The 25740-nt window shown below is 49.4% G+C and overlaps 2 protein-coding genes across 4 annotated transcripts in view; both read right to left on the bottom strand.

Moving 5' to 3' along the window:
- The window catches only part of SLC6A17 (solute carrier family 6 member 17), a 56726-nt gene that overhangs the window by 14885 nt on the left and 16101 nt on the right, over positions 1 to 25740 (bottom strand). For all 3 annotated transcript variants that reach the window (XM_061410883.1, XM_061410884.1, XM_061410885.1), the window contains exons 2-6: positions 24920 to 25293; positions 19789 to 19946; positions 18016 to 18142; positions 16886 to 17067; positions 15165 to 15275 (exon numbers count right to left, since the gene is read on the bottom strand). In XM_061410883.1, the coding sequence (XP_061266867.1) occupies positions 15165 to 15275; positions 16886 to 17067; positions 18016 to 18142; positions 19789 to 19946; positions 24920 to 25205 (864 nt within the window). In that variant the 5' untranslated portion in view covers positions 25206 to 25293. The remainder of the gene's footprint in view (positions 1 to 15164; positions 15276 to 16885; positions 17068 to 18015; positions 18143 to 19788; positions 19947 to 24919; positions 25294 to 25740) is intronic.
- LOC133245036 (elongation factor 1-alpha 1-like) lies at positions 4997 to 6760 on the bottom strand. The gene is made up of 2 exons (XM_061412965.1): positions 6646 to 6760; positions 4997 to 5979 (listed from the first exon to the last, which is right to left on the bottom strand). The coding sequence occupies exons 1-2, from the start codon at positions 6758 to 6760 to the stop codon at positions 5141 to 5143; spliced, it is 954 nt and encodes a 317-aa protein (XP_061268949.1). The 3' UTR covers positions 4997 to 5140.

Consider the following 25740-nt stretch of genomic DNA (forward strand, 5'->3'; position numbering starts at 1 on the left):
GAGGCCGTGGGAAAACAGCCTACCAGGGAGGAGGGGGACCCGTGTCACGGAGTGAAAGGTGCTACGAGAGCAGGGGTGAGCTCAGCTGGAGATGTTCAGGGAGTCCTGGGGCCAGAAGACAAGTAGGAAGGAGGAGAGGTGAGAAATGGGGAGAAAAGGTGGACACTCGGTGGGGAAGCTAGGCTGGGAGTGAAAGACAGGGCAGTGTCGGGGCAAGGCTAAGAAATCACTGGAGGGTCGCTTTTAGATCTGCTGTTTCGTTTTTGTTTTTAATGCAGTGACTTGACAGCTGATGGAGAGCAGGGGATCTAGAGGAGAGAAGGGGAGCTGTCATCCATAGGAGATGAGGGAAGCAGGACAGCATGGGGCAGCTGTGGATAAACTTGTATATCTCATTTCTGTCTCTGTCATCTAAGGGAGTTGCTGTCTTGGTGGCCCCTGTTTTTCCCATAAAGCAGGAGGCCAAATCATCTGTTAAGGGTGAGGTGTGCTGGGATGAGAGGTCAGAAGGTTCAGACAGTGGAAGCGGTTTAAAATGTTCACTATGGAACCCGGGAAAGAAAGATGGCCAGAGAAATGGCACAGAGTCATCCCACACTGCTGAGGGCCTGCTCTGCTTGCCGAGTCATCTTCTTTACAAAGGTAATACAGACCTGCATCTTCTCATCTAAAAACCTGAAGGCCAGACTGGTTTTGGAAAGCAGGCTTTGCTTCTAATTTTATTTTAGAAGGATAATATGGTGTGTATACCACATAATTGCATGACACCCCCTGTAGGGTCTGGGGCAGCACCCTTAATCAGATGCATTTGTATTTCTGAAGCAGAATATGAAAATTCACACCAAGTGAATAAAGACTATAAATAGCCTCACATCTGTTCAGGTCACTTACTGCCAAATGAGTTATGGGAGAAAGAATAAACATTTTTTCTGTATTTCAGGGCAATTCGGATTTTGGCATTGTGAGTAAAGTTTTAGGGACCTATACATGCTCCTAACAGAAATTTGGAGATTATTTTTAAAATAAAATAATCATAGTCTCAGTGGGAAAGAGCTTCAGTACCTCCCTTCTCCTGCATGGCTTTTTTTTTTTTTTTTTTAAATGATCCTCTCAGTCTGACTCTTTGCAATCCCATGGACTATAGTCTGCCAGGCTCCTCCATCCATGGGATTCTTCAGGCAAGGATACTGGAGTGGGTAGCCACTCCCTTCTCCAGGGGATCCTCCTGACCCAGCGTCTGAACCTGGGTCTCCTGCATCACAGGCAGATTCTTTACCATCTAAGCCACCAGGGAAGCCCAGTGGGTGGACTACCTACGCTTAGAAGGCATGCCATCTAAGTTCATGGATGTCAGTCATGACTGTCCTACCAAGCTGCTCGAACCTCAGGCTAGAAACCTAGACAGAGTGGGAGGGCTCTGGGTAGTTTGGAGAGTTCCAACCAGGAAGGAGCACAAAATTTTGTAAGACAGGACCAGTTGAAACAGACACAGCTCTGGTCATGTCATTTGCGTGTTGAAGTACCTTTGATGGCTCCCCACTATCTACTGGGGTTTTCCTGGTGGCTCATTGGGTAAAGAATCCACCTGCAATGCAGGAGATATGGGAGATGAGGGTTTGATCCCTGGATCAGGAAGATCCCTGGAAGAGGGCATGGCAACCCGCTCCAGTATTCTAGCCTGAAAAATCCCATGGACTGAAGAGCCTGGTGGGCTACAATCCATGGAGTCACAAAGAGTTGGACATGACTGAGCAACTGAGCAGCAGCACTGTCTGCTGGAAAATCTGTTTCCATCCTACGTTCTGAACATCCGAACTACCCCTCAAAAGCATCATGACCTTACAGTCTGGTCTTCGTCCAGGCTGTTTCCTCTGCCTGGAATTCCCTTGCACCCATTCACTTTCTGGTGAACACATATTTATTTCTCAAAACCCAGTACGAATACCACCTGCTCTTTAAGCTTTTCCTGACTGCCTCTGGCAGAGCCAGTCGTGGTCCCTGGGCTCTCACAGCTCTTGTCAACAGCCGCATGACAGGCTTATGTGTCTGTCTTTCTTTCCACACTCTGTGCTTCTTAGGGGTGGAGCCCATCTCCTGTTCATCTTTGTGTGAGCAGTGCCTGGCACACAGGAGAGAAGGGAAAAGTGATGGAGGGTAAAAAAGAGACAGACAGAGTCTGACCTGTGTCCTGGAGGTGAGCTGAGCAGGAAGGACCAGATCAGGGGCTATGAAGTGCCAGCCCTTTTGTGCTAAGATCCAGTCTTCTAGGACAAGAAGATCCTTAGAATTTAAATTTCTACTTTATAAAACAAGGCTATTTCCAAGCTGGCTTCCTTTCATTCTCTTTTCTCCCTCTCTCTTTCTAAAGTGATTTTTTTCCTTTTTGATCTAGGTCAGTCATTACCAGGCTTCCCTGGTGGCCCAGCAGTAAAGAATCTGCCTGCCAACTCAGGAGACTCGGGTTTGATTCCTGGGTTGGGAAGATCCCCTGGAGGAGGAAATAGCAACCCACTCCAGTATTCTTGCCTGGAGAGCCCTATGGACAGAGGAGCCTGAAGGGCTACAGTCCATGGGGTCGCAAAGAGATGGACAAGATTTAGCAACTGAACAACAGTCATTACTAAAGTTTTTACAAAAAGGTCAGGGCCATGTGTGAGACCTAAACACACATCATCATTAAGATTTTCACCATTCCCTAAGCCTAAAACTAAGATGTGGATAAATTCCTAGGCCACCATCAGGGCCAAATCTCAAAAAGGGAGGCAGCCACCTAAGGAAGGACACCATCATCCCAAACTACCAACAGAGCTGGCTCCATGGTGTGTGGGATTTCTTGGAGGAGGTATAGAGAAACTGTCTGCCAATGCAGGAGACACAAGAGGTACGGGTTCTATCCCTGGGTCGGGAAGATGCCCTGGAGGAGGAAATGGCAACCCACTCCAGTATTCTTGCCTGGAGAATCCCATGGACAGAGGAGCACAGCAGGCTGCAGTCTATTGAGTCGCAAAGAGTCAGACATGACCAAGCATGCATACACATGGGCTAGGACTGTCTTACATGCGAGGACTTTGGATAGAAACAAAAACTGGTTTGTGTTTGTTTGTATATTAAGATTATACCTAGTTGCTGTTCTTGTTCCATTTTTAAAACTATGAGACATTGATTGTGTAATGTACAAACGTGGAAAGGATAGTGTCATGAACCCCCATGTACCTATCGCCCAGCTTCAGCATATTATCAACACATGGCCACTCTTGCTTCCTCTGTATCCCAACTCTCTCTCCTCCCCCTCCCACCTCTAGATTCCTCTGAAGTACAGTAATGGATCCAAATCTGACATTAATAAGCCCCCAGGAAAGCAGCCGAGAGAGCCAAAGCTTGGCCTTTGGTGAGTGGTTCCTGGGCATCCCTGCTTCCAGCCTGCAGCATGGATGGGTACCCTTGCCAGTGGAAATGACCAGAAGCCCAGTGCTCATCTGGGGATAAACAGGCACCTTCACCATCGAATGCCTGTGTTCCTTAAATTTAAAGGTGCTCTTTCAGGATTTTAGGGATCATGGTGCCTGATTTCAACAAGGTCCTGATGATACTGTTCAGAGGATGAGCCCACAGCCAGACCTCAGAAAGCCCAGAGTCTTTTCCAGGCGTCAGGATGTGACTGCAAGAGGAGAGGTGGGAAATGGGCTTTCCTCACTGAAGTCGAGGCTCGAACCTGCTTCTGGGTGCCCTCCCTGGCACAGAGCAGCAGCTTCCTGCCATTTGCTAGGCATACAGCTGAGTCACTTCCTGACGCAGGGAGCAAGGTGTTCCACGGCTTTTGACTCAGCGGCATGAAGATGCTTTTTGAATCAACAAGAAGCTGATGAGTCCTCGCCTGGACTGGTGCAAAAAAGAAGCGCATGCCCTTGCTTCAGCACAGATGGGCCCATAGACACCAGATGGCACAGAGGCACCAGGTTCCCGCTGCCCAAGAACAGTGTCACCTTCACGATGGATGAGAAGAAATACTAGCTAACGCTCACCACACCGTCTCTGCACCCCAGGACAGTCCTACATGCTCTCCTGGTGGTGCTGTGAGCAAGCTGCCGTGGGTCCCCCTATCTTGCAGCTGAGGAAACTGAGGCCCCAAGGGGACAAGGAACTAGTCTTCCCATGACTGACTGATAAGCTGGGCTTGGAACTAGACCGTCCAACTCCAGAGCCTACCCCTGGGATCAAGGCTGCCTTACCATCCTGCTCAGAAGCCTGACTCTGATTGTGGGGATCACAAAGTTCCTCCACGAACTGCTATGCCTGGGCCTTTGCAGGGAACCCACTTCTCTTCTCTAGGGGTTACCATACACCTTTGACCCTGAGGCCCATCCTCATCAGGCAGAACCATTCACTCGTCTCATCCAGAGGCCACAAAGCGGATGCCCAAAGCTCCTGCCTGGTTCAGGTTGTGCTGGGCTACAGCCCTGAAAAAGTGTGGCTTCTATCACGACTGATTAATAGTAAAGGGGTTATGTGGCTTGAAACTGAAAAGGCACAAAAAGGTATTCACCCCTGTATTCCAGACACTCATTTCGTCTTCCCAAGATGTAACCAAGGTACCAGTATCTTGCCTACCCTTCCAGTGATATTTCATATGTATATCAATGATGTATATTGAGTTGGCCAAAAAGTTCATTCAGGGCTTTTTGGTAAAGATGTTATGGAAAAAACCAAATGAACTTTTGTCCAACTACTAAGGGGCGTCCCTGGTGGGTCAGCAGTAAAGAATCCACCTGTAATGCAGGAGACTCAGGTTCAATCCCTGGGTTGGGAAGATCCCCTGGAGAAGGAAATGGCAACCCACTATAGTATTCTTTTTTTTTTTTTCTCATTAAACTTTTTTTAATGGGTCTCAAATTCTGTGACAGATTTTTGGTCAAGTTTTCATTAAAAAGTACTGATTTTAAAAACTAATAACTTAAACTGCCACACACAAAACATATGGTCCACAAAAACATTCTCCTTTACTTCTGAAGGTTTTACGATGCATTGTTATCATTAACCAGTCTTTTACTATTAAACTTAAATGGCCAATTGAGACAAACAGTTCTGAGACCGTTCTTCCACCACTAATTAAGACTGGGGTGACAGGTATTGGGGATAATATTCATTTAGCCTTCTGAGCTTTCTGGGCAGACTTGGTGACCTTGCCAGCTCCAGCTGCCTTCTTGTCCACTGCTTTGATGACACCCACAGCGACTGTCTGTCTCATGTCACGCACAGCAAAACGGCCCAGGGGAGGATAATCAGAGAAGCTCTCGACACACATGGGCTTGCCAGGAAGCATATCAACGATGGCAGCGTCACCAGATTTCAAGAATTTAGGGCCATCTTCCAGCTTTTTCCCAGAATGACGATCAATCTTCTCCTTTAGCTCAGCAAACTTGCAAGCAATGTGAGCTGTGTGACAATCCAGCACAGGTGCATATCCAGCACTGATTTGGCCTGGATGGTTCAAAATAATCACCTGAGCTGTGAAGCCAGCAGCTTGCATGGGTGGATCATTTTTGCTGTCACCAGCCACATTGCCACGACGGACATCTTTGACAGACACGTTCTTGACATTAAAGCCCACATTGTCCCCAGGTAGGGCTTCACTCAATGCTTCATGGTGCATTTCTACAGACTTCACTTCAGTTGTTACATTGACTGGAGCAAAGGTGACCACCATGCCAGTCTCCACACGACCCACAGGGATAGTACCAATACCACCAATTTTATAGACATCCTGGAGAGGCAAACGCAAGGGTTTGTCAGTTGGGCGAGTTGGTGGCAGAATGCAATCCAGAGCTTCAAGCAGGGTGGTTCCACTGGCATTGCCGTCCTTACGGGTGACTTTCCATCCCTTGAACCATGGCATATTAGCACTTGGTTCTAGCATGTTGTCACCATTCCAGCCAGAAATTGGCACAAATGCTACCGTGTCGGGGTTGTGTTCTTGCTTGCCTGGAGAATCCCATGGACAGAGGAGCTTGACAAGTTACAGTCCCAAAGTGTCAGACACAACTTAATGACTACACTACCACCACCATAAATATTATACACACATACATCACACACACATCACACATCACACACACACACACACATCACACACACACATCACACACACAATCACACACATCACACAGACACACATCACATCACACACACACGCACAACACACACACATCACACACACACATCACACACACACACATCACACACACATCACACACGCATCACACACACACATCACACACACACCACACACACACACCACACACATGCATATTTATTGTTTTTCTCCTCATATTTTCCCTACTGTCCACTGGAGATGTCACCCCAAATTTCAACACTCTCCCATCCTACAAAGTTGGGAATCCACAGGGTTCCAGGGCTCCTGACAAGCTTCCCCCTCTACCCCTGCCCGCTCATACCCTCATCTCCACAGTCAGACTGAGAGACCACCAGGCCAGGTCCTTGGTCCCAGGGCCCAGTTTAGCTCGGCTGCTGCAAGATGCCCATGACTCCTGGGTCATTCTTCACAAGGACTTCAACCCCAGGATGGCCAGGTCTGTCCCCTGCTCTGACTAGAGCCTCCATGCACCTCTCCAACTGCCTGCACCCTACCACTGGGCTCTGTCATCAGCACAATCCCCCACTGCTGCAAACCATCTCTGGATGTTCTCTTTACCTTCTTGCTGTGACTCAGCAGCTCACCATCCTGGCTGCACAGTAGAATCATCCGGGGAGCTCTGACAATCTGCTTCCATCTGGACCCCACCCCCAGCGATCCTGATCAACGAGTCTGCTTGCTGGATTCTGGTTAGTCAGGGTGGGCCTGAGCACTGGTAGCTTTTCCTGGTTCTTGCAGCTCCCAGGGGAGCCTGATATGCAGGGAAGGGCTGAGCAAATGACCGTAAAGCCGAGGTGGCCCCGGCAGCCTCTCGGGTGAAGGCTGTTTTCTTGCACATTTGGGACCACTGGGCCTGGGTGGACAGGGTGCTGCCTGGTCTCCAGTCCACTCGCTCACCTTCCCCTGTGCACTGCCTCGCCTCCCAGCACTACTGCTGCCGTCATCTGAATGATGAGAATCGTCATCTGAGTGATGAGAATCGTCATCTGAGTGAGTTCCGTATCTCCATCAACGTCCCCTCCAACAATCTGCCTCTGGGTCCCTTTTCCTTCTCCCTTCTGAGACAGGAGGGAAGGGGGCAGGGCACAACCATTAAAAGAATGCCAGAGCTGTTGAGGATACGACAAAAGCTGGTTAGAGCCAGTTAGGCCCAAGATGGCAGGAGATTCCACTTTCAGTGGACCCTGAACCTCCTTATATGCCCACTGTAATATATTAGCTTCATGACAGATACACACAGACACCAGGACAGTTCCCAGATAGCACGAAAGACCAAAAAGTGGGTGATGGCCTAATTTCTGGAAATCCCCACCCTCTTCCCCGAAACAGTTGCCTATGAGATTACCCAGCCCAGAAAAACTAACCACCCTATATGTGGGGGCCACTTGAACTTTCCTTGGAAGGAAAGTTATGAGCAACCTAGATAGCATATTCAAAAGCAGAGACATTATTTGTCAACAAAGGTCCGTCTAGTCAAGGCTATGGTTTTTCCTGTGGTCATGTGTGGATGTGAGAGTTGGACTGTGAAGAAAGCTGAGTGCCGAAGAATTGATGCTTTTGAACTGTAGTGTTGGAGAAGACTCTTGAGAGTCCCTTGGACTGCAAGGAGACCCAACCAGTCCATTCTGAAGGAGATCAGCCCTGAGATTTCTTTGGAAGGAATGATGCTAAAGCTGAAACTTCAGTACTTTGGCCACCTCATGCGATGAGTTGACTCATTGGAAAAGACTCTGATGCTGGGAGGGATTGGGGGCAGGAGGAGAAGGGGACGACAGAGGATGAGATGGCTGGATGGCATCACTGACTCGATGGACGTGAGTCTGAGTGAACTCCGGGAGTTGGTGATGGACAGGGAGGCCTGGCGTGCTGCAATTCATGGGGTCGCAAAGAGTCGGAAACGACTGAGTGACTGAACTGAACTGAACTGAACTTTCCATTCCCTGGGACTCCTCTTGCCTGCTGAGACAGACTGCATTCTACCTTTGTGTACCTTAATAAACCTGCTTTCACTTATTCATTCATGGCTCATTCTTGAATTCTTCCTGAGGAAAGCCAAGAACCCTTACTTGGTAGCCCATCAGAAGGACTCATGAGATCCAGAACCTAACCATCCTCTGGCACCCCATTTTCCTGCAACCTTCCCCACTCTTCTCCTTCCCCCCACTTCTACAGTCACACCATGGCCTTTGTCATGACTAGTAGCTGTGCTCCAAGTAAACCTTAGTTTTAAAGATCCCATCTTCCAAAACACCCAACTTTCTAGCTCACCTCTAGTATCTAGACTCTACAACATTCTTCAGCCTTGCTGGGAACTCCAGCCCTTTGGCCTCCCTCCATTTCACTGCCCCTCACCCTGTTTGGATCCTAACTTCCCTTCATCACCGACTTAGTCAATACCCATCCTTTTCATACTCCTTCCTGACACTCTCATCTGCCCAGCAATCTCTCCATTGTCACCTTGATAAGCTCCTGACCCGGGTGATGTCCAGCCTCCCTCTCCTCTGGGCTGTCCCCAAGCAGCAGTGCTGGACACAATGTAAATCTTGGGCCCTGACACATGGGACCTCGGACTGATTATTTACCTCTCTGTGCTTCAGACTCCCCAGCTGCAAAATGGGAAGAATAATAATACTTTGGGACCTTGCTAGCAGTCCAGTGGTTAAAACGCTGCACTGCCAGTGCCGGGGGAGTGGGGCTGATGCCTGGTCAGGGAACTCAGATCTCACATTCTGTGTCGCGAGGCAAAAAGATTTTTTAAAAAATCTTTTTAACAATAACACTTCTAGAATCATTATGAATTTAAATGAGTTAATATACATAAGACGCCTCACATAGTAAATACTGTCTGCTGGAAAACATGATTGGTTTAACTGCTTCACTGTAGGAGCAGCCTGCCTTCAGAGCTGGTAAAGTGTGAATAGCTGTCCACCGTGGAACTGGAACCACACTTGCCGTCTTCACCGCGGCGCTTGACCCTTAACCTCCATTGTCCCCCACCCACCCTGTGTGAACACACTCCCCATCTCGTGTGCAATTACGTCACACTCATCCCTCCTTAGGCCTCCAACCCCATGCCCCCCCACCATCTCTACTCTCAGCTGATGACCTTGCTGCCCACTTCACATCGAAAAATGACCCAATGAGAAGAGAGTTCCCACAGTGAGAAGCTTCTGGCCAGCGCTTCTCAGCTGACAGCATTGTGCCATAGGCTGGCCGGCCCGTCGCTCCTGCTTCCGGGGGACAATGTCTGCTCTGAGCTAAGACCAACCCCTCCGCCCGGGCGCTGCGTCCCATCTCTCCTGCTTATTCAAGGACTTCGTTCCCTCCTCTCCCATAGCATCAATCCCCCCCCCCCCTTTTTTTTATTTTCAAAAAAGTGTGCAATACAATGGTTTTTAGTGTATCACAGGGCTGTACAACCATTCCCACAACCAATTTTAGAATATCGTCACTCTGAAAAGAAAGCCCATATTCATTAACCACTGCTCCCCACTTCCCCCCCAACCTCTCAGAAGCCCAGTCCTAAGTGACCACTTGTCTGTTTTCAGTCTCTACAGAGTCCCCTATTCTGGACATCTTATACAAACAGATTCACATAATAAGCGGTCTTTTGTGACTGGCTTCTTTTCCTCAGCATAACGTCTTCAAGGATGAAATCATCCATGTGTGGCACGTACTTCACTCCTTTGTATGGCCAGCCAATATTCCATTGTATGACTACACTACCTTTTATTTTTCCATTCATCAGTTGATGGACATTTGGGGGGTGTCTACTTCTGGCTATTATGAATAATGCTGCTAGGAACACTTGTGCACAAGTTTTTGAACATATGTTTTCAGTTCTCTTGGATATGTGCCTAGGAGTGGAATTGCTGGGTCACATGCTAACTCTGTCTAACCTTCTGAGGAACTGCCAGACTGTTTTCCAAAGTGGCTACACTATTTTACGTTCCCACTAGTAATATATGAGGGGTTATTTTTATCATCAGAATTCATAACATTCTGAAATAACACCTTTGATCTCACAGTTCTCTTCTGGTTACCACTGCATTTTCCATTCCTCTGCTCCCCTCACAGCAAAACTCCTGAAAATAAGTGGTCTTTGTTACTTGTCTCCAGTTCCTCCCCTCCTATTTTCCCTTGAACCCACTGCTCTTGTCAAAGCACCAGTGATCCTGCTGCGGCCAAATGCCTTGGCCCTTTCTCAGTCCCCATCATCTGACCTTTCAGCAGCCTCGGACTTGACCCTCCTTCTTAAAGCACTTTCTCCACTTGGATGGAATTCTCTCCACTTCTCTCTATCTCCCTCTCTTCTCCACCTCCCTCAATGACTATCTCTCCCCCAACCTCTACAAGCTGGGACCCACTGTTCAGTGTTCAGTCCTTTTCTCTATGTTGACTCTCCAAGTGACTATAACCAGTCACAACTTTAAACTCCCAAATGTATACTTCTGCCATGTTCCAAAAGTACTCTCAGAGTTCCCCATCAAACCATCTCTCCCCACCATCTTCCCCCATGTCTATAAATGTCAACCCCATCCTTCTAGTTGGTCAGGCAAAAGGCTTTGCCGCTGTCCTTGTCATCCCTCTCTCTCACACGTCACATCCAATCCAGCAGCAAATACTGACAACTCTACTTTCTAAATATATCCTCAATCTGACTACTTCTCATCACTTCCATTGATGTCACCTGGGCTCCGTCCATAGTCACCTCCCACCTGGATGAATTCTGGCACCTGGATGGAGCCTTCTAGCAGGTCTTCCTATTTTACCCTTGCCCCCTCAGACATCTATGGCAACCAGAGTGACTTTGGGAAGATGGAAGTCAGATCATGTCACTACTCCGCTCAGAACTTTCCAATAGGCCCCACGACACCCTGAGTGAACAGCAGAGTCCTCACCTGGCCTGGCTCCTCATTGCCCCCTTGACCGCAGGTCCTCTCTCTCTCCCCTCCCACTCCAGCCACAACAGCCTCCTTGAGAATGCCAGACTTGTCCAATCTCAAGGGCTTTTCATTTATTGTTTTATTTTGGAATGGAACGTGCTCCTTCCAAATATCCACATGCTCTGCTCCCTCACCTCCATCAGGTCTTCACTCAAATGTCACTTTCTCAGGGAGGCCTTCCTTGAGCACACTAGCTATGCAGCCCTCTCCCCAGTGCTCTGAATCTTTCTTTCTCTGCTTTTTCTTTTCCTCCTTAGCAACATCATCCAACAACTCCTTTATCTTATATTAGCCGTCTCCCTTCACTAAAATATAAGTTCCTTCAGGGCCAGAAAATTTATCTGCTTTGTTCACTGCTGGATTCCGGGATCCACAACAGTGCCCAGAACATAACAGGAATTCAGTGAACAGTTGTAGTTTTGATAAACATTCCCTGGAGGTTTTGGTGGCTAGATAATCTATTCTAATCCATTGTATATTGGGCAACTCACATCATTTAATGTATGGTACCCCATACTGACTTGGGTTTTTAACTGGATGGAGAGAAGCAGCCCAAAGAGTTCAAGAAGTTCATTAGCCACTAACATGAGGGACTCCCATCAAAGGTGCTAGTGGGTTATCAAGGTGTCCTGGCCACACTGCATTCATCACACCCAGTAACAGCTTGAAAACATGGACTGAAAGTCCAGGGCCTCTAGCTTGGGTTATTTCTCATGTTGGAAGACTGAATAGGAGGGGGCATCTTCCTGATTATTCAGTACACCATGGAGGGCCTATGCTCTGTTAAGGTTGATTCTGAGATGCCCTGGCCAGAAATCTTGGACTCTCCCACCACTGCCAAATGGCATAACCCCTGGTGATGTCATTTATTACACTGTGGTCGATCTGAATGGAGCAGTTCACAGGCAGGGCGCCCGTGTACAGCCACCCTGGCACTCTATAGCACTCTACTAGAGCATGGACTTGAAATGCCTCCCGGTTCCCCATATCTCACCAGGCCCATGCTGAAACAGTCCCAGATGTGCAACAGCAGTTTGCCATGTACAGACAGACATTTGTGTCTGAGCATGGGTCCACACTTTTTGCAGATGGTTGGAAAGTTTTGTAATAAATAGGAACTTCACTCCAGCTATCACCACTGAGCCTCACTTGCCTAAAACAAATGATGGCACAGACTTTGAAGGAGATTCTTGATCCTTTGACCTCTGAGGCCCTCAAGCCTCCCCTTCCCTACTCAATTCATCCCTCCAGGGTCAAAGGTAGGAGCTTCCTGCTCAAGGTCTCAAGATGCACCCCCCCCCAACCCCCAGGTTCTGTGCATACTTGAAACTCACAAGAGCTAGATGGAGCAGGTCCCACACCTGCTGGTTCTTGACCTGGTTCCTCTAGAGCCTTTCAGATTTGATTTCTTTAAGCTTCACCTCATGAAGACTCTGGTCCTCTGCAAATGCTAAAGTGGGACCACACTGTTCTCTGAATATCCAAGAAAAGGTGTGGGAAAGGAGCACTCCTATTATTCAAAGTGCACATCAACTTTTTGCATCCATCTGATTGGCAAAAATCAGATGTACACTGCAATTGGCAAAAATTGGAGTGTAACAAACGTGGAGCAAGTGGGACTCCCATCAACAACTGGTGGGAGTGATAATAGATGCAACCACTTTGGACAGCGATTCAGCCAACATCTAGTAAAACTGAAGACATGCATACCCTCTGAGACATCAATTCTATTGCAAAACATATACACCCTAGAGAAACATGTACTCATGAACATCTGTGTCATATGCTTATTAGCATTAGTAGCAATGGTGAGAATTGAAAACTTAAATGACCATCAACTAGAGGATGAATAAGTAAATTCATCCTCTAGCTTGACCATCAACTGGTCATGTAATGAATAAATTCATTACAGTGGAATACAATAGTCATAAAAATGGATGCACTAGAGTTACATGTATCAATATAGCTAAAATCTCAAAAAAGAGTATTTAGCAAAAATAAAAGCAAGCTGCAGAAGATTGCATATAATGCATTTTATATAAAAATTTAAAGTATGCACATATGTTATATTGTTTAAGGATACACATATATAGTACAAAAATTTTAAAGTGTATTAGTAGAATAAACCCCAAATTCAAGATAGTGGTTATTTTAGGGAAAGGGAAGTGAATGGGAAGAGAATGGATACTTGCTATTGTTGCTGCATAGTTGCTAAGTTGTGTCTGACACTTTTGCAGTCCCATGGACAGCTGCCCACCAGGGGGCTTCCCAGGCAAGAATACTGGAGTGGGTTGCTATTTCCTTCTCCAGGGGCACTTTTATGGCATCTGTAATATTTTGTTTCTTAAGAATGTTTATTATATTATTATATGTGTGTTTATATGTCTGAGATGTTTCACTTAAAAAGATGTTTTAAAGAGTGGTAAATCAGTGAATCAGAAGGGAACAGTATTGTGTGTGTTGGGCCTGGTAGCTAATCTTATGAATCGGTTCCACTGGCTTCTAGAGTTAAGTCCCAGGCTCTCCTAACGCCACCCAGGGGCCTATTAGACCTGTGTGAATCTCCACGTTTATGATCATCTCTAGAGTATATAATTTTCTCATAAAATTCAACAAAGTATAACGGAAAGTCTCAAATGAACACAGTAGACTGATCACGTTTCTAGAAATACAGTTGAATTCATTCATAAAAACCACTGACTTTCTTCTCATGGCTGTTTTACCCCAAAGAACCCAGGTTTGCATTTTTCTCTTCTTTGTCAGACATCACATGTTCACAACAACATACCCGAGCCAGGTGGCTCCAGAGTCACACTAATGCCTCAGGAGATTCCTAAGTGCTTCATAGAGCAGACCTCTGTGCTCGTTCACACAGAAATCCCAAATGTTACATCCAAGAATGCCGAGGGCCAATCATCCCTGTCTGATATATGTGGAAGGGTGTGTGTCCTGCGCCTTGTCACCCACCCCTAAACATCAGCTGTTTGTAGCTGCAGAGCAGGGGAACTGGGAGGGAATGGGGCTTTCAAACTCCACTAGATCTGGATTCTTCTCTCTGTGTCATGTGTATGGAGCTTCTGTGTAATCATTAATGTGTGTGTGTGTTTACTCAAACATACGTGTGAGACAGCACTATTAAGGGACAAGGTCAAGGTACAGGACTGGACAAGGTCCAGTCTGCAGGCACAGGGCCAGAACCCTGCCAGGCCAGACTGAAGCTTCACCAGGCCCCTGATATTGCTACTGATCAGCTGGCATTTGGAACTGAACTTTCTAGCCTGCCCACTAGGGTGAACTTCTTGCCTAGGGTTACCTTGAAGGGCATGCCAATGTGCATTTGAAATTCTCTTATTCCTCAGTGAACTGGTGCATGCCAGCTGTGCCTAGTGGTCTGAAGAGCAACAAAGAGACAGGGCCACCTGGTGGGCAGAGACCATGCTTAGGAAATTGGGCGTCCACTTTCAGGACATTTATGCCCCTGAGGCAGCCCTGGGAGCCATGCACCATGATCCCGCTCTTCCCTCACTGGGCTCTTGGGAGGATTAAATGAGAGCGACGTGGCTGGCTTCAGTAAGGGTAAAATCATGATTCACGTGGTCATTTACCTTTAATAAAATAGTAACCCCATTCCCCTGATTTGGGTACAAGTTGGGGTTCCCAGGGAGCTTTCTTCTCTTGGGCATCTTCTTGGTTCCTACTGTCACAGATTCACTCAATGAACCCCACCCCCACCCCCACAGCCTGGCCAAAGCTGACTTTCCACTATGGCCTTAAGCACATCCAGTGCCTTTCCACACTTGCACATATAGTTCTGCTGAAATCTATCTGCACCCCGAGGCTGTTTCAGATGTCACTCCCCCCTGAAGCTTCGGATTTCACCCACACTGATGTGCTGTCTCTCTCCTTGGAACCCTGCGTGCAGGGCCTGTGCTCCCGTCCCTGGTGCCTCCGTCCAGCAACCAACACAGAGCCCGCCACGCAGCAGGCCCTCAGCGAGTGTTAAACTGCATGAAACAGATGAGGCCCAGCAGAGCTGTCCATGTTCCCCAGGAGCCTGTGACCCTTACCTTGGGAGTGAACATGTGTAGGATGCCGTCGATGGCCCCCCGCAGCAGCAGCCCCCGGACCAGGAAGCAGGCCAGCACCACGTAGGGGAAGAGGGAGCTGAAGTACATCACCTGCAGAGAGAACAAGAACCCACTGTGGGGCACAGCCCCTCCTGCAGCTGCCACCCCCCTCGCTGCTCCAGCTGGGGTGCACGAGCTGCCTCTGATGGCAGTAGAAAGCAGAGCCCCAGGCCCCCCCGGGCATGCTGCCAAACCCACCACACGTCTGGCACTGAGCCACGGCAGAAGCAGGCACACAGACAGGCTGGAGTCAGTGTGGCTGTGCCTGAGGCTTGTTTTCTCCTTTCAAGGGTTGCTGGGGCTGGGCCCGCAGCCTCCCCACCCCCAAAGGCTGCCACTGGGGTGAGGAACCCTTTGCTCTTCCCTCTTCATGTTTTTAATGTCTTCATGTCCCTGACTCCAGGGGACTCCCTAAGGATCTCCCCTGTCCTTGGAGCTCCTTTGACAGAAAGCATCCAGGAGGGTCCAGGCACGGCTCCCAAACAAAAGCATCAGAAGAAGGTCCTGCCTCTTGTGATTATAAAGTATATGTTATTTTCTAGCACATGCATTTCTTGAACATTTCTATATCCCCATGTGCCTGGCACAGAGCCACCCACAAAGGAGACGCTTACAAAAAGTTTACTGGGCTGAAACAAACCAAGAGGGCTTTTGGGGGAGGATGGTGTAAAGGTTAAAAGCACACATGTCCAGAGTTAGACCACCTGAGCTCTGATCCCAGCTCTACCATTTTCCAACCATGTGACCTTGAGCTATTTATTTAACCTCAGGGTGCCTCCATTTCTTCATCTGTAAAATGGATATAATGATTCTGAAGGTTGTTGTGGTCCAAATGCGCTCATAAATGTGGCAGTGTGTGATGAGTGACATGAAGTGCTAGCTACTAGTCTGGCCTTTGGAGAGAGAAGAGGCAGTGGCTGAGATCACACTACCTTTCCAGGGCTTAGTTTCCCTGCTCATCAAATCCACCAAAGAACCTGGAGCCTCAGACAGACAAACAAGGTTCTAGTTTGAGCCCTGGGGCTGTTTGACCCCGGGTGAGATTTTTTTCCCTTTTCCAAGCCTCAGTTTCCTCATTTGTAAAATGGGTAGATTGAGCTATAGGATTTCTAACATCTTTTCCAGCCCTGGCAGTCCATGAATATTGATACATGACAAAGAAGAAAGGGTCCTTATTTGAAGGGAAAATGACCTGCTGGGAGAAGCTGTGTGGGGTTATGCTGGTCTGCATCCTCAGAGGCTCTCAAAGTCCCCTTCACTCAGAGCACCCACCTATTCACAGAGCCCGTTAGTTACATATACAGTGAACTGTTGGTTTTCACCAAAAATTGCTGAGCAGGCTCTTCTAGGATTTTTGCTAGGGAAGCTGAGGGGCAAGGGTCTAGCCAAACATTCTAGTTCAATATTCCTGTTTTTTTTTTCCTTAAAGTTTGCAGAGCAGCCCTGAGTTATCCGAGCATGGAGGCAGCTGGGGTCACGGCAATGATCTTCCACAAACCCACCCTGGTGGGCTGCCCACAGGGACCAATACCACAGCAGTGACACCCCCATCTCGGACCTTTCACGGGTGACCCAGCATTCTCCGCCCCTGCCATTCACACTTTTTTTGCAGCACCCTCTCCCCGAGTAAGTGTGGGTGTCCCGGCCCCCTGGCCACTCACCTTCCCCGAGGACTGGATGCCCTTGACGACAGCCATGCCCACGATGCTCCAGGCCATGAGGAGGCACAGAGTCATCTTCCAGTTGAGGCCCCCGCTCTCCGAGATGGAGTTGGAGATGTCCAAGGCCTCTCGGTACCAGAAGTAGGTAGTGGCTGAGCTCTTCTCACACTCTGCCTCCACCACTGAAATGGCAGCAGCGGCCACAGGGGCCTGTGAGACCACCTCCCCGGCTGGACCCCAATCCAGGGCAGCTGAGCACGGTAACAGGAAGGGACTGTATTGTTCTGGGTTAGCCAGGGTCTGGCAGATCCTGGGAGGCTTTAGGACACACTGATCTAACTGAATTCCTGCTCATGCCATCCCCCTGCCCATGTCCATCAATGGAAAGCAGGAAGGATTAGGCAGAACTGGCCTCAAGTTCCTTGGGAAAGGTCCTGACCTAGGAGCCAGACACCTACGTTCTCATCCTAGATCCTTAGCGAAATCAGTGGTGTGACCATGGGAAAGTTGTTTCTGAACCTCAGTTTACCCATTTATGAGGTGGCATAAATCACCCAGCCCTTTATAGGACTGGCATGTGAATATAGATTGTTTCCAGACAGAATAGTGCTAGAGTAACACAGGGTAGTTAATAATAACGAAACAAAACTCACAATTTCCAGAGTTACTCCTACACTCACTATTTCATTCAACCCCTATAAGAACTCTGTGGGACAGGCTGGCAAGAGATCATCATAAGGGGACATGAGGGGACTTCCATGGTGGTCTAATGGTTAAGACTCCATGCTTCCAATGTAGGAGGAAAGGGTTCAATCCCTGAATGGGGAAACAGAGCCCACATGCTGCACGGTCAAAAGAAAAAGAAGGTGGGAGAGATGAGGATCAGAGAGAGTAGGTGGCTTATCCAAGGTGGCACAGCAAGTCAACGAAATCCCAAAATCTGCAGGGAAGGAATGGAGACTCAGATGTAGAAAATGGATTTGTGGACACAGTGGGGGAAGGAGAGAGTGGGATGAAGGGAGAAAGTAGCATCAACAGCCTAAGCCTCCTCTCTTAGGCTCTGTGGATTCCTTCCTAGGACAGAGCTAGCTGGAATCCCCAGGTGGGTTCCTTAGAAGAACCATACTTGCCTGCCACGGTCCCATTTCTGGAGACAGGGCACTCACTCCAGGGCAGTGGGTACTGGAACGACTTGAAGAAGTAGAAGATGCTCCACCCGATGATCACATTATAGTACAGCCCCACAAAGAGGCAGACCTGCAGACGGGGTTCCAGGGGGGGTCACAGAGGCTACAGGCGGCTCCGCCCCATCCCCTCCTCCATGAAGGAGGGAGAGGAGAGATGGGACGGTGGCAGCAGAGGGCCTGCTCCTAATGCTCCACTCATCTGCTATTTGGGGAATCCACAAAGGAATGCTTCAGATATTAAAGTTCTCTCCTTTAAGCAATGAAGTCTTAAACTGTTAATCCTTTCCAGTTCGATATTCCTCTAAGATGCCTGAAGCACTTCCCCATCATTTCCTGATGACTCAGGATTATAATTCCAGAACGGCCCTATGGGGCTACGGAGGCATGCCCAGTTATTGCTGCCACAGTAAATGGCCTCAGACAGCTGTGCTTATTGAGGTTTTGTAGATGCTTCTTATTGGCTTCCCATGTCTGCCCTTCTCTCAGGATGCTGCTTTCTCTTTGGTACTGTCAGAAGCCTGCCTCTAGAAAGACATGACTTCTCATTTTTCAGAACATGATAATCAACCTTGGTAGAACTGTATTTAAAACAGAAGCACATGCATCCTGACTGAGGGTCAAAGGGGTTTCCTTTGAAAGTAATGCTTCTACTGTAGAGATTTTCTGCATCCACTTGGGATGCAGACCCCTGCCTATAGCCAGAGACCTCCTCTCTTTCCAGGGGCCTGGCTATCTGATGTATGTGACACTGCTGGGCAGTGTGAGGGCTGAGAGACCCTGGCTTCGTCAATTTTGTCTGAGCCCTGGTATGCATGAGCAGACACTCTTATAGCATACCTTACATGTGTGGGAATATAGTGGGAGGGATACCCACTGCCTTTACTGGAATGCTTGCCCTCCAAGGAGGAGACCCCACTCACACTCATGCACATACACATAGCTAGCCCCAGCAGAGGGCGCTGTATTCGGTCATGTCAACCTGTGCAGAGGTGATCTCTCCTAGTCTCTGCCTGAGGCAGGTTTGGGCTGGCCCTGTTGCCAGGCCTGACAGATCCTTCCAGAGGCAGATTCCAGTTTTTATCCCTGGTGTGAGCATGAGCACCTGCAGGCTTTGCTCTTAAGGGAGGCTCGGTTTCCCCACCTGGAGAGCTAAGCAGGGCCTCATCTGCAGCCCCATGGATCAGCCTGGAGCCCTCATGGAGCATTCCCATCCAGGCCAGTGGGGTCTCCTCATCTCCCACTGTTCCAAAGCCACACCCCTCCTGGGTCGGCCACAGACCCCTGAGGCCTTCTTCAGCTTCGCTCATGCACACAGCAAACTGGAAAGGAGACACCATACCCCAAGGCTGCCTTTTCTCACCCAAATAAAATACCCTCTAACCCAGGAGAAAGGATGGGCCTGCCTCACAGAGTGCTGATGGGCTGGTAAGCAGAGCGGGTATCTGGGATGGTCCACGTGTCCCCAGAGGACTCTGGCTGAGATGTCCCAGGCCTTTCCTCCTTCATAACAATCTCAAATATTACATCATTCAGGCAGTGGTGCCAACTTCCAGTTTAGGAAGTATGTGGTCCTGAGACACCAGTTGGATGCAGTACTCAGGATGAGGGTCTCCCTCCCTGCCCTTCACCCCTCCCAGGACTCTGGGCTGTAAGCCCTGTGCCTGAGAGCAGCCCCGCTGCCTCCCAGCCTGTGCCCGCCACCGGCCCCCAACTTACTATACAGCTGGAGAAGCCGATGCCACCCAGGCGGGGGCACACGTAGTGCCACACGCCGATGCTGCCACGGCGGATCCTCTGGCCCACAGCCAGCTCCAGGAAGAAGAGCGGGATCCCAATGATGATCAGCAGCACCAGGTAGGGCACCAGGTAGGCACCTGGGGAGGAAGGAGGAATGTGGGAGGGCGTCTGGAGCATGGCAGCCAGGTAAGGCAGGGGTGGCAGCCAGGTCCTACAGCCTCAGCCACATCTCCAATCATCCTCAAACTGTCTCCAGGCCCTGTGCTCCTCCAGGAATGCTCTGGCGTACACATGCAACCTACTACACACTGGCTGCCCAGACCTCCTTCTTCCCCTTGGCTCCACTGACCCGAAACACTAAAGGAGGAGCCAGATGGATGTCAACGCCTGCTATTCACAAGGCAGACAGCCCTACCTCCCTACGCATTCTGTGGACACCTGTTCACACCCCCTCCCGCCCACAGAGGAGCAGCCCCCACTCACTGGCCCCTCAGAGGCACAGACCCTGGGGCACCGTCCTCCCCAAGTCTGGGGGGACCAGATGCCGACACAGCAGACTGGACAGCTCCAGGGAAGCAGAGCTTGGAAGCTCTCCAGGGACACAGAGTCTGACAAGCATCGCCATTAATCTATAGCTAATTGGGAGGAATGGAAGAGAAATTAGCAGCTTAGGAAAGCATAGCCCGGAGAATCATAAAGGATAGAATGGATCTCACTAAAGATTCCAGACAATAAATTTAGCTTGCTGTCCCAGGTCTCACTGCAGACACAATCTCGATTCCAAGTGACAGGGCATTTAGCAGAGGAATTAAAACCATGTCTGGACACAGACAATTGACCCTGGTGGAGAGCTGTGCCAACAACCCAGTCCTGTGAGCAGTGTTATTGGCACAGCCCTGGCTGTCTGTTAAAGGTGCCTCCGGTCCCCACTATCCCCAGACCAAGCCCTGCAAGCTGGGAGCCTCTAGAAGACCCCCCAGCCACACTGCTCTGTTCCCCATAATGCAACATCCCAACATGTGTAATAAACCCAGGAGTCAGGCACCTCTGGGGCCCATGACTCGGCACTTGGCAACAGCCCATCGTTAGCTATTCTATACCAGGGTGTGCAGTGGAGCTATCTGGGCCACGGAAGGCACAGACACTATCCCAGGAGAGCTGGGGGGACCCTCGGGTTCACCTCGGGTTCACCTGAGCATCTGCACACGCATCACACACGAGCAACTGAGCATATACTTGCTGAGAGAGGGGCGTGGGTCCAATGGAGCTAGTCAGAAAAGGCGCCCAGGGGAGCAACCCCCCACAACTTATATAAGAGCATCTAATTCATGCAACACACACGTGCACATGGTCACATGAACGCATGAATTTAACTTGTCACTAAAGAGCCTCTGCATCATATAAAGGGAGGGGGGCCTGAAGGACCCCTGGTTCTGTCTTTTAACCCAGCTCTGTCTCGTGGTCTCCAGCTCTGGGAAACGGAAGAGGAGAGGACTGATCTGAAGGACAGCACAGGGACACAGGCTCCCTGGTGTTGTATTTCACCCACGAGTCCTCAGGTCGGGGAAGATGTGCAGGGAGACAGGTCTCAAGGGTCAGAGAAGTAGGATGGCATCTTCTGTGGATGCTTTTCTCCTCTTCCCAAGAAACTAGGGAGAGGCTCCAGGTAATTGCTGTCCAAAGACAGGTCCTGCTGCAAAGACTTAGCCGCCACCAGCCACCATTCAGGCCCCAGGACTCTGACTGGACTGGAAGTTTCTTCAACACACTGAGGTCTAGCTAACCACAGGGCTCAGGGGACTGCAGGCTGGATGAGCAGCATTCTGCCTGGGTTCATCACAGGTGCTTTTTCATATCAACTCTTATTAAAGTCATTTGGACATGCACCCTCCTCTACCTTAGAAAATACAACTGGGGACACATCTGAATTTACTTTGATGGTTCAGTGGCTTCTGGGGCCTCAGGTCATCAGTCTAAACAGCTGGGAGCACTGTTTAGGGAGTTATAAAATTTAGCAGAACGTGACTACAGAGAGTTAGATTCTGGGATCTCTGAGGCTTCCTGGATCTCTAGCATGTCTTGCTATTAACAGCAAGCTCCAAGGTGGGCTTTGAAAGACCACCTTGATCTCAGCCTGTTGAGATGCATGCTGAGTGGGCGCTGAGATCCAGACCTTGAAGTCAGACCTTCTGGGCCTGAGTCCTGGTTCCACCACTTACTGGTTCTGTGACTGGGCAAATTGCTTGATCTCTCTGTGCCATTGTTTTCTTATCTATGTAAAGAGGATGAAAATATTAGGTAGAATCATATGAAATTGCTGATATTTGATCATTTTTTACTTAAGAAAATGCCCAGTTCATACGCTTCAACTGTACATCTATTGCACAGGGCTGCCATGAGGATTAAATGAGTGACTTACCCACAGTAAGCACTTGATGACCATCTGCCTACTTCTCATAAAAATAAAGAGAAAAACAAGCAAACTGCGAGGATGAAGAATAAAGAAACTGTCAACGTCTGGTGGAGCTAGGTGGAGTTTTGGAGTTTCCATTCAAAATTAAGCAATTCTCACTGGATCACTCAGGGCTCAAAACCAGAGTTTTGACTCTCAGACCAACCATCTCCTGTGACAATCTACCTCCTTCCAAAACACATTTAAGATGACTATAAAAACCAGTAAAATGTAGGAGTTAAAGGTAGAGATAAAGAGGGATTCCAAGAATTAAGAGAGGATGCGAAATGAAGGTAGGAGCATGGAATGGGGAGCTGAGTCCTGAGACCTGATAATGCTTTTCTTTTGGGGGTTGTTAGTGATGTCTAGTGCCATGGCAACGGTCTGATGACACTGGGAACTAACAGACTTCGGCAAGAATGCTGCCTGGGGGCAAGGGGGCGGTGGAATGTGGGGTGGGAGAAGGACTCTGTGATTCAGCAGTGGATGCTCAGGCGGACTGATGATCTCAGCCATGAAGGATGCGCTCGGAGGCTGCCAGCCAGAGCCCCTAATGCAACGTGCCCTATGAAGTCATTTTGGGTACTCTGAGCTTTTAACATCTCACAGCACTTGAGGGAATCACACACTTAAATTTGTAACTTTTCTTTGGGCTGGCCTTATATCAACTCAGTGACTTAGGCCTGGCCATTGTCATACAGGGGCTTTCCTGGTAGCTCAGCTGGTAAAGAATCTGTCTGCAATGCAGGAGACTCTGGTTCGATTCTTGGGTCAGGAAGATCCCCTGGAGAAGGGATAGGCTACCCACTCCAGTATTCTTGGGCTTCCCTGGTGGCTCAGACCGTAAAGAATTCTCCTGCAATGTTGGAGACCTTGGTTCGATCCCTGGTTTGGGAAGATCCCCTGGAGGAGGGCAGGGCAACCCACTCCAGTGTTCTTGCCTGGATAATCCCCATGGACAGAAGAGCCTGGTGGGCTACAGTCCATGGGGTCACAAAGATTTGGACACGATTGAGCAACTAAGCACAGCACAACATGGCATGCCATATAGATTGAAAGCTCTGATCGCAGCTATTTATTGGGTGAGTAAAAATAAAGATCTTCAAAGCAAGGAGAGTACAGAGGGAAGAGACTGTGCCCTGGTGGCAAGATGGAAGTTTCTGGCCCTAAGTCAGGTGGACATTCTCACTCCCTGTTCTTCAACAGAACTGGCAAAGGAGGAGAAGTCTCGAGCCAGGCTCTGCCTTCTGGACTGGTGAGAGCATCCCAGAGGGAAGGGAAGGACTCTGAATAGGGCTGCATCTCTGGGGGGCCCACATGGCAGATCCATAGGGCAGGGAGGGAAGTGACAGGGCTAGCTGGGCCCACACTTTCAGGCTGGAGCGTGGCAGTCCCAGGGCACAGGGACCCAGGGGCAAGAAAGTTCTTTGCTGGCTCCCAGGACCAGAGGTCTGAGCTTGGAATTGTCAAAGCCCACTAGGTACTTTTTGTTGTTGTTGTTGTTTATTTTTGGTTCATTTCCCCCTGGTTTCAAAGCAAATTGCTTTTGGAACATTCCAGCCTACCTCAGAGGTGCTAGGGGATAAGGCCTGGGGGCTTTTACCCACCCCAGGAGCTAGAATAGTGAGTAGAAATGGTCTGATACCAGGGGTAAGACCCTCTGTGGGGAGTGAATCCCCCTCTGGAGGGGCAGCATGAGGGCCCCTCCAACCTGCGAGGCAGCAGGTGTAGTGATTAAGGGCTCAGGCTCTGGGGCCAAGCTGTCCAGATTTGAATCCTGACTTTATCACCAGCTGTGTGACCTTGAACAAGTGATCTAACCTCTCTGTGCCTCAAGTAACAGCCTCTAATATGAGGATGATAATAACTTTTCCTCACATGGGTTTTTGGGGACAATACCATATGAACCATATGAAATTGGTGCTTTGGCTGTTCCAAGATGCAGTTTCATGCATTTCAACCTAATATCCAGGAAGAGCTTATGATAGTGCCTGGCATCTATAAGCATTTAATAGTAATGGCCAATAGCTTCTTTTCACTACTGTGTGTCAGATATGTGCTCAGTCGCTCCAGTCGTGTCCAACTCTCTACAACCCTATAGACTGTAGCCCACCAGGCTCCTCCTGCCATGGGATTCTCCAGGCAAGAATACTGGAGTGAATTGCCATGCCCTCCTTCAGGGGATCTTTCTGATCCAGGAATTGAACTCGCGTGCCTTATGTCTCCTGCCTTGGCAGGCAGATTCTTTACCACTAGCACCACATCGGAAGCCCCATCACATATAGTGGTAAGCATTCCATTAATAAATACAAAGCTCATTTAATTCTCCCAACTATGCTGTGAGGCAGGAACTATTATTCTCATCTTACAGATGCAGGATAGCAAGGCACAGGAGATGAAGCAACTTGCACAGGGTCCCAGAGCCAACTGGCTCCCCTGGGACTTGAATCCAGGCTGTCTAGGGCCAGAGCCCACATTCTCTCCTGCAGCCTCTTAAGAGCTGTTAGCCATTCCTGGGGAAGAGTCTCAGTCTCACTCTGGAGTCCTGAGTTCCAGGCTACAAGGGCCTTGGCTCTGCCTCATAAAGGGGTGTTTCTTTTCTCCCCTCAGCCCAGCCCACATGCAGGGCACTCTGGGACAAGCAGGGCTGCCCCTTACCTCCTCCGTTTTTCTGGCACAGGTAAGGGAACCTCCAGATGTTGCCGAGGCCCACAGAGAAGCCAATCTGGGCCAGGATGTACTGCAGCTTGCTGTTCCAGGCCGGCCGATCCTCCGCGTCCAGCTCCTCCTCCGCTGCCTTCTGCTTGCCGCCTGCGTCTCCGGCCACATTCAAAACACTCTGCTTGTAGTCCACGGGCTCCTCCAGGGCCAGCAGGTCGGCCACCGACTCCGTGACGTGCTCATTGCTATGCTCACGCTGGGTCACCTTGCTGTTCTTCGGCATTGGGCCCCCTGGGTGGCGCAGCCCTGCTTCCCAGCACGTGCAGAAGGTGGGACTTGGCTGCCGTCAGCTCCTTCTCATCCAGGGACCTCTGAAACCAGAAGAGCAGGAGAGGGTTTGCTGACCACACCAGAGAGGTGGGGAGTCCGAGTGGACACGACCCAATCAACTCCCTCTCGCACACTCAGAAGCTGGTCAGTGGCCTTGAACTTCAAGCTTGCCTTCTTCCCCAGTGAGGGCCACTGAGGGCCTCAAGGTCTGCACCCTCAGTTTCCCCATGAGCCTTCTCAGCTGAGCATCATCAGAAAGGCAAGCCTGATGGAAGGGGTAACACCATACACCAAACCCAAATAAAGGGTCACCCATCACAACATGGCCACCTGTCACCATCATAGATCCTAGAATGTTCACGAACATTTGGAGGGCTCCACTGCCCTCCCCTCCTAGGGCAGCACAAGGTGTAGCCAAGTCCTAGCCCTCTTGTGTTCTATTGAGTCAAACCGACTGGTGGGACCCAGGGAAACCGGCACCTGCATTC

This window comes from Bos javanicus, chromosome 3 (genome assembly GCF_032452875.1).
Source record: "Bos javanicus breed banteng chromosome 3, ARS-OSU_banteng_1.0, whole genome shotgun sequence".
Classification (NCBI taxonomy): Eukaryota; Metazoa; Chordata; class Mammalia; order Artiodactyla; family Bovidae; genus Bos; species Bos javanicus.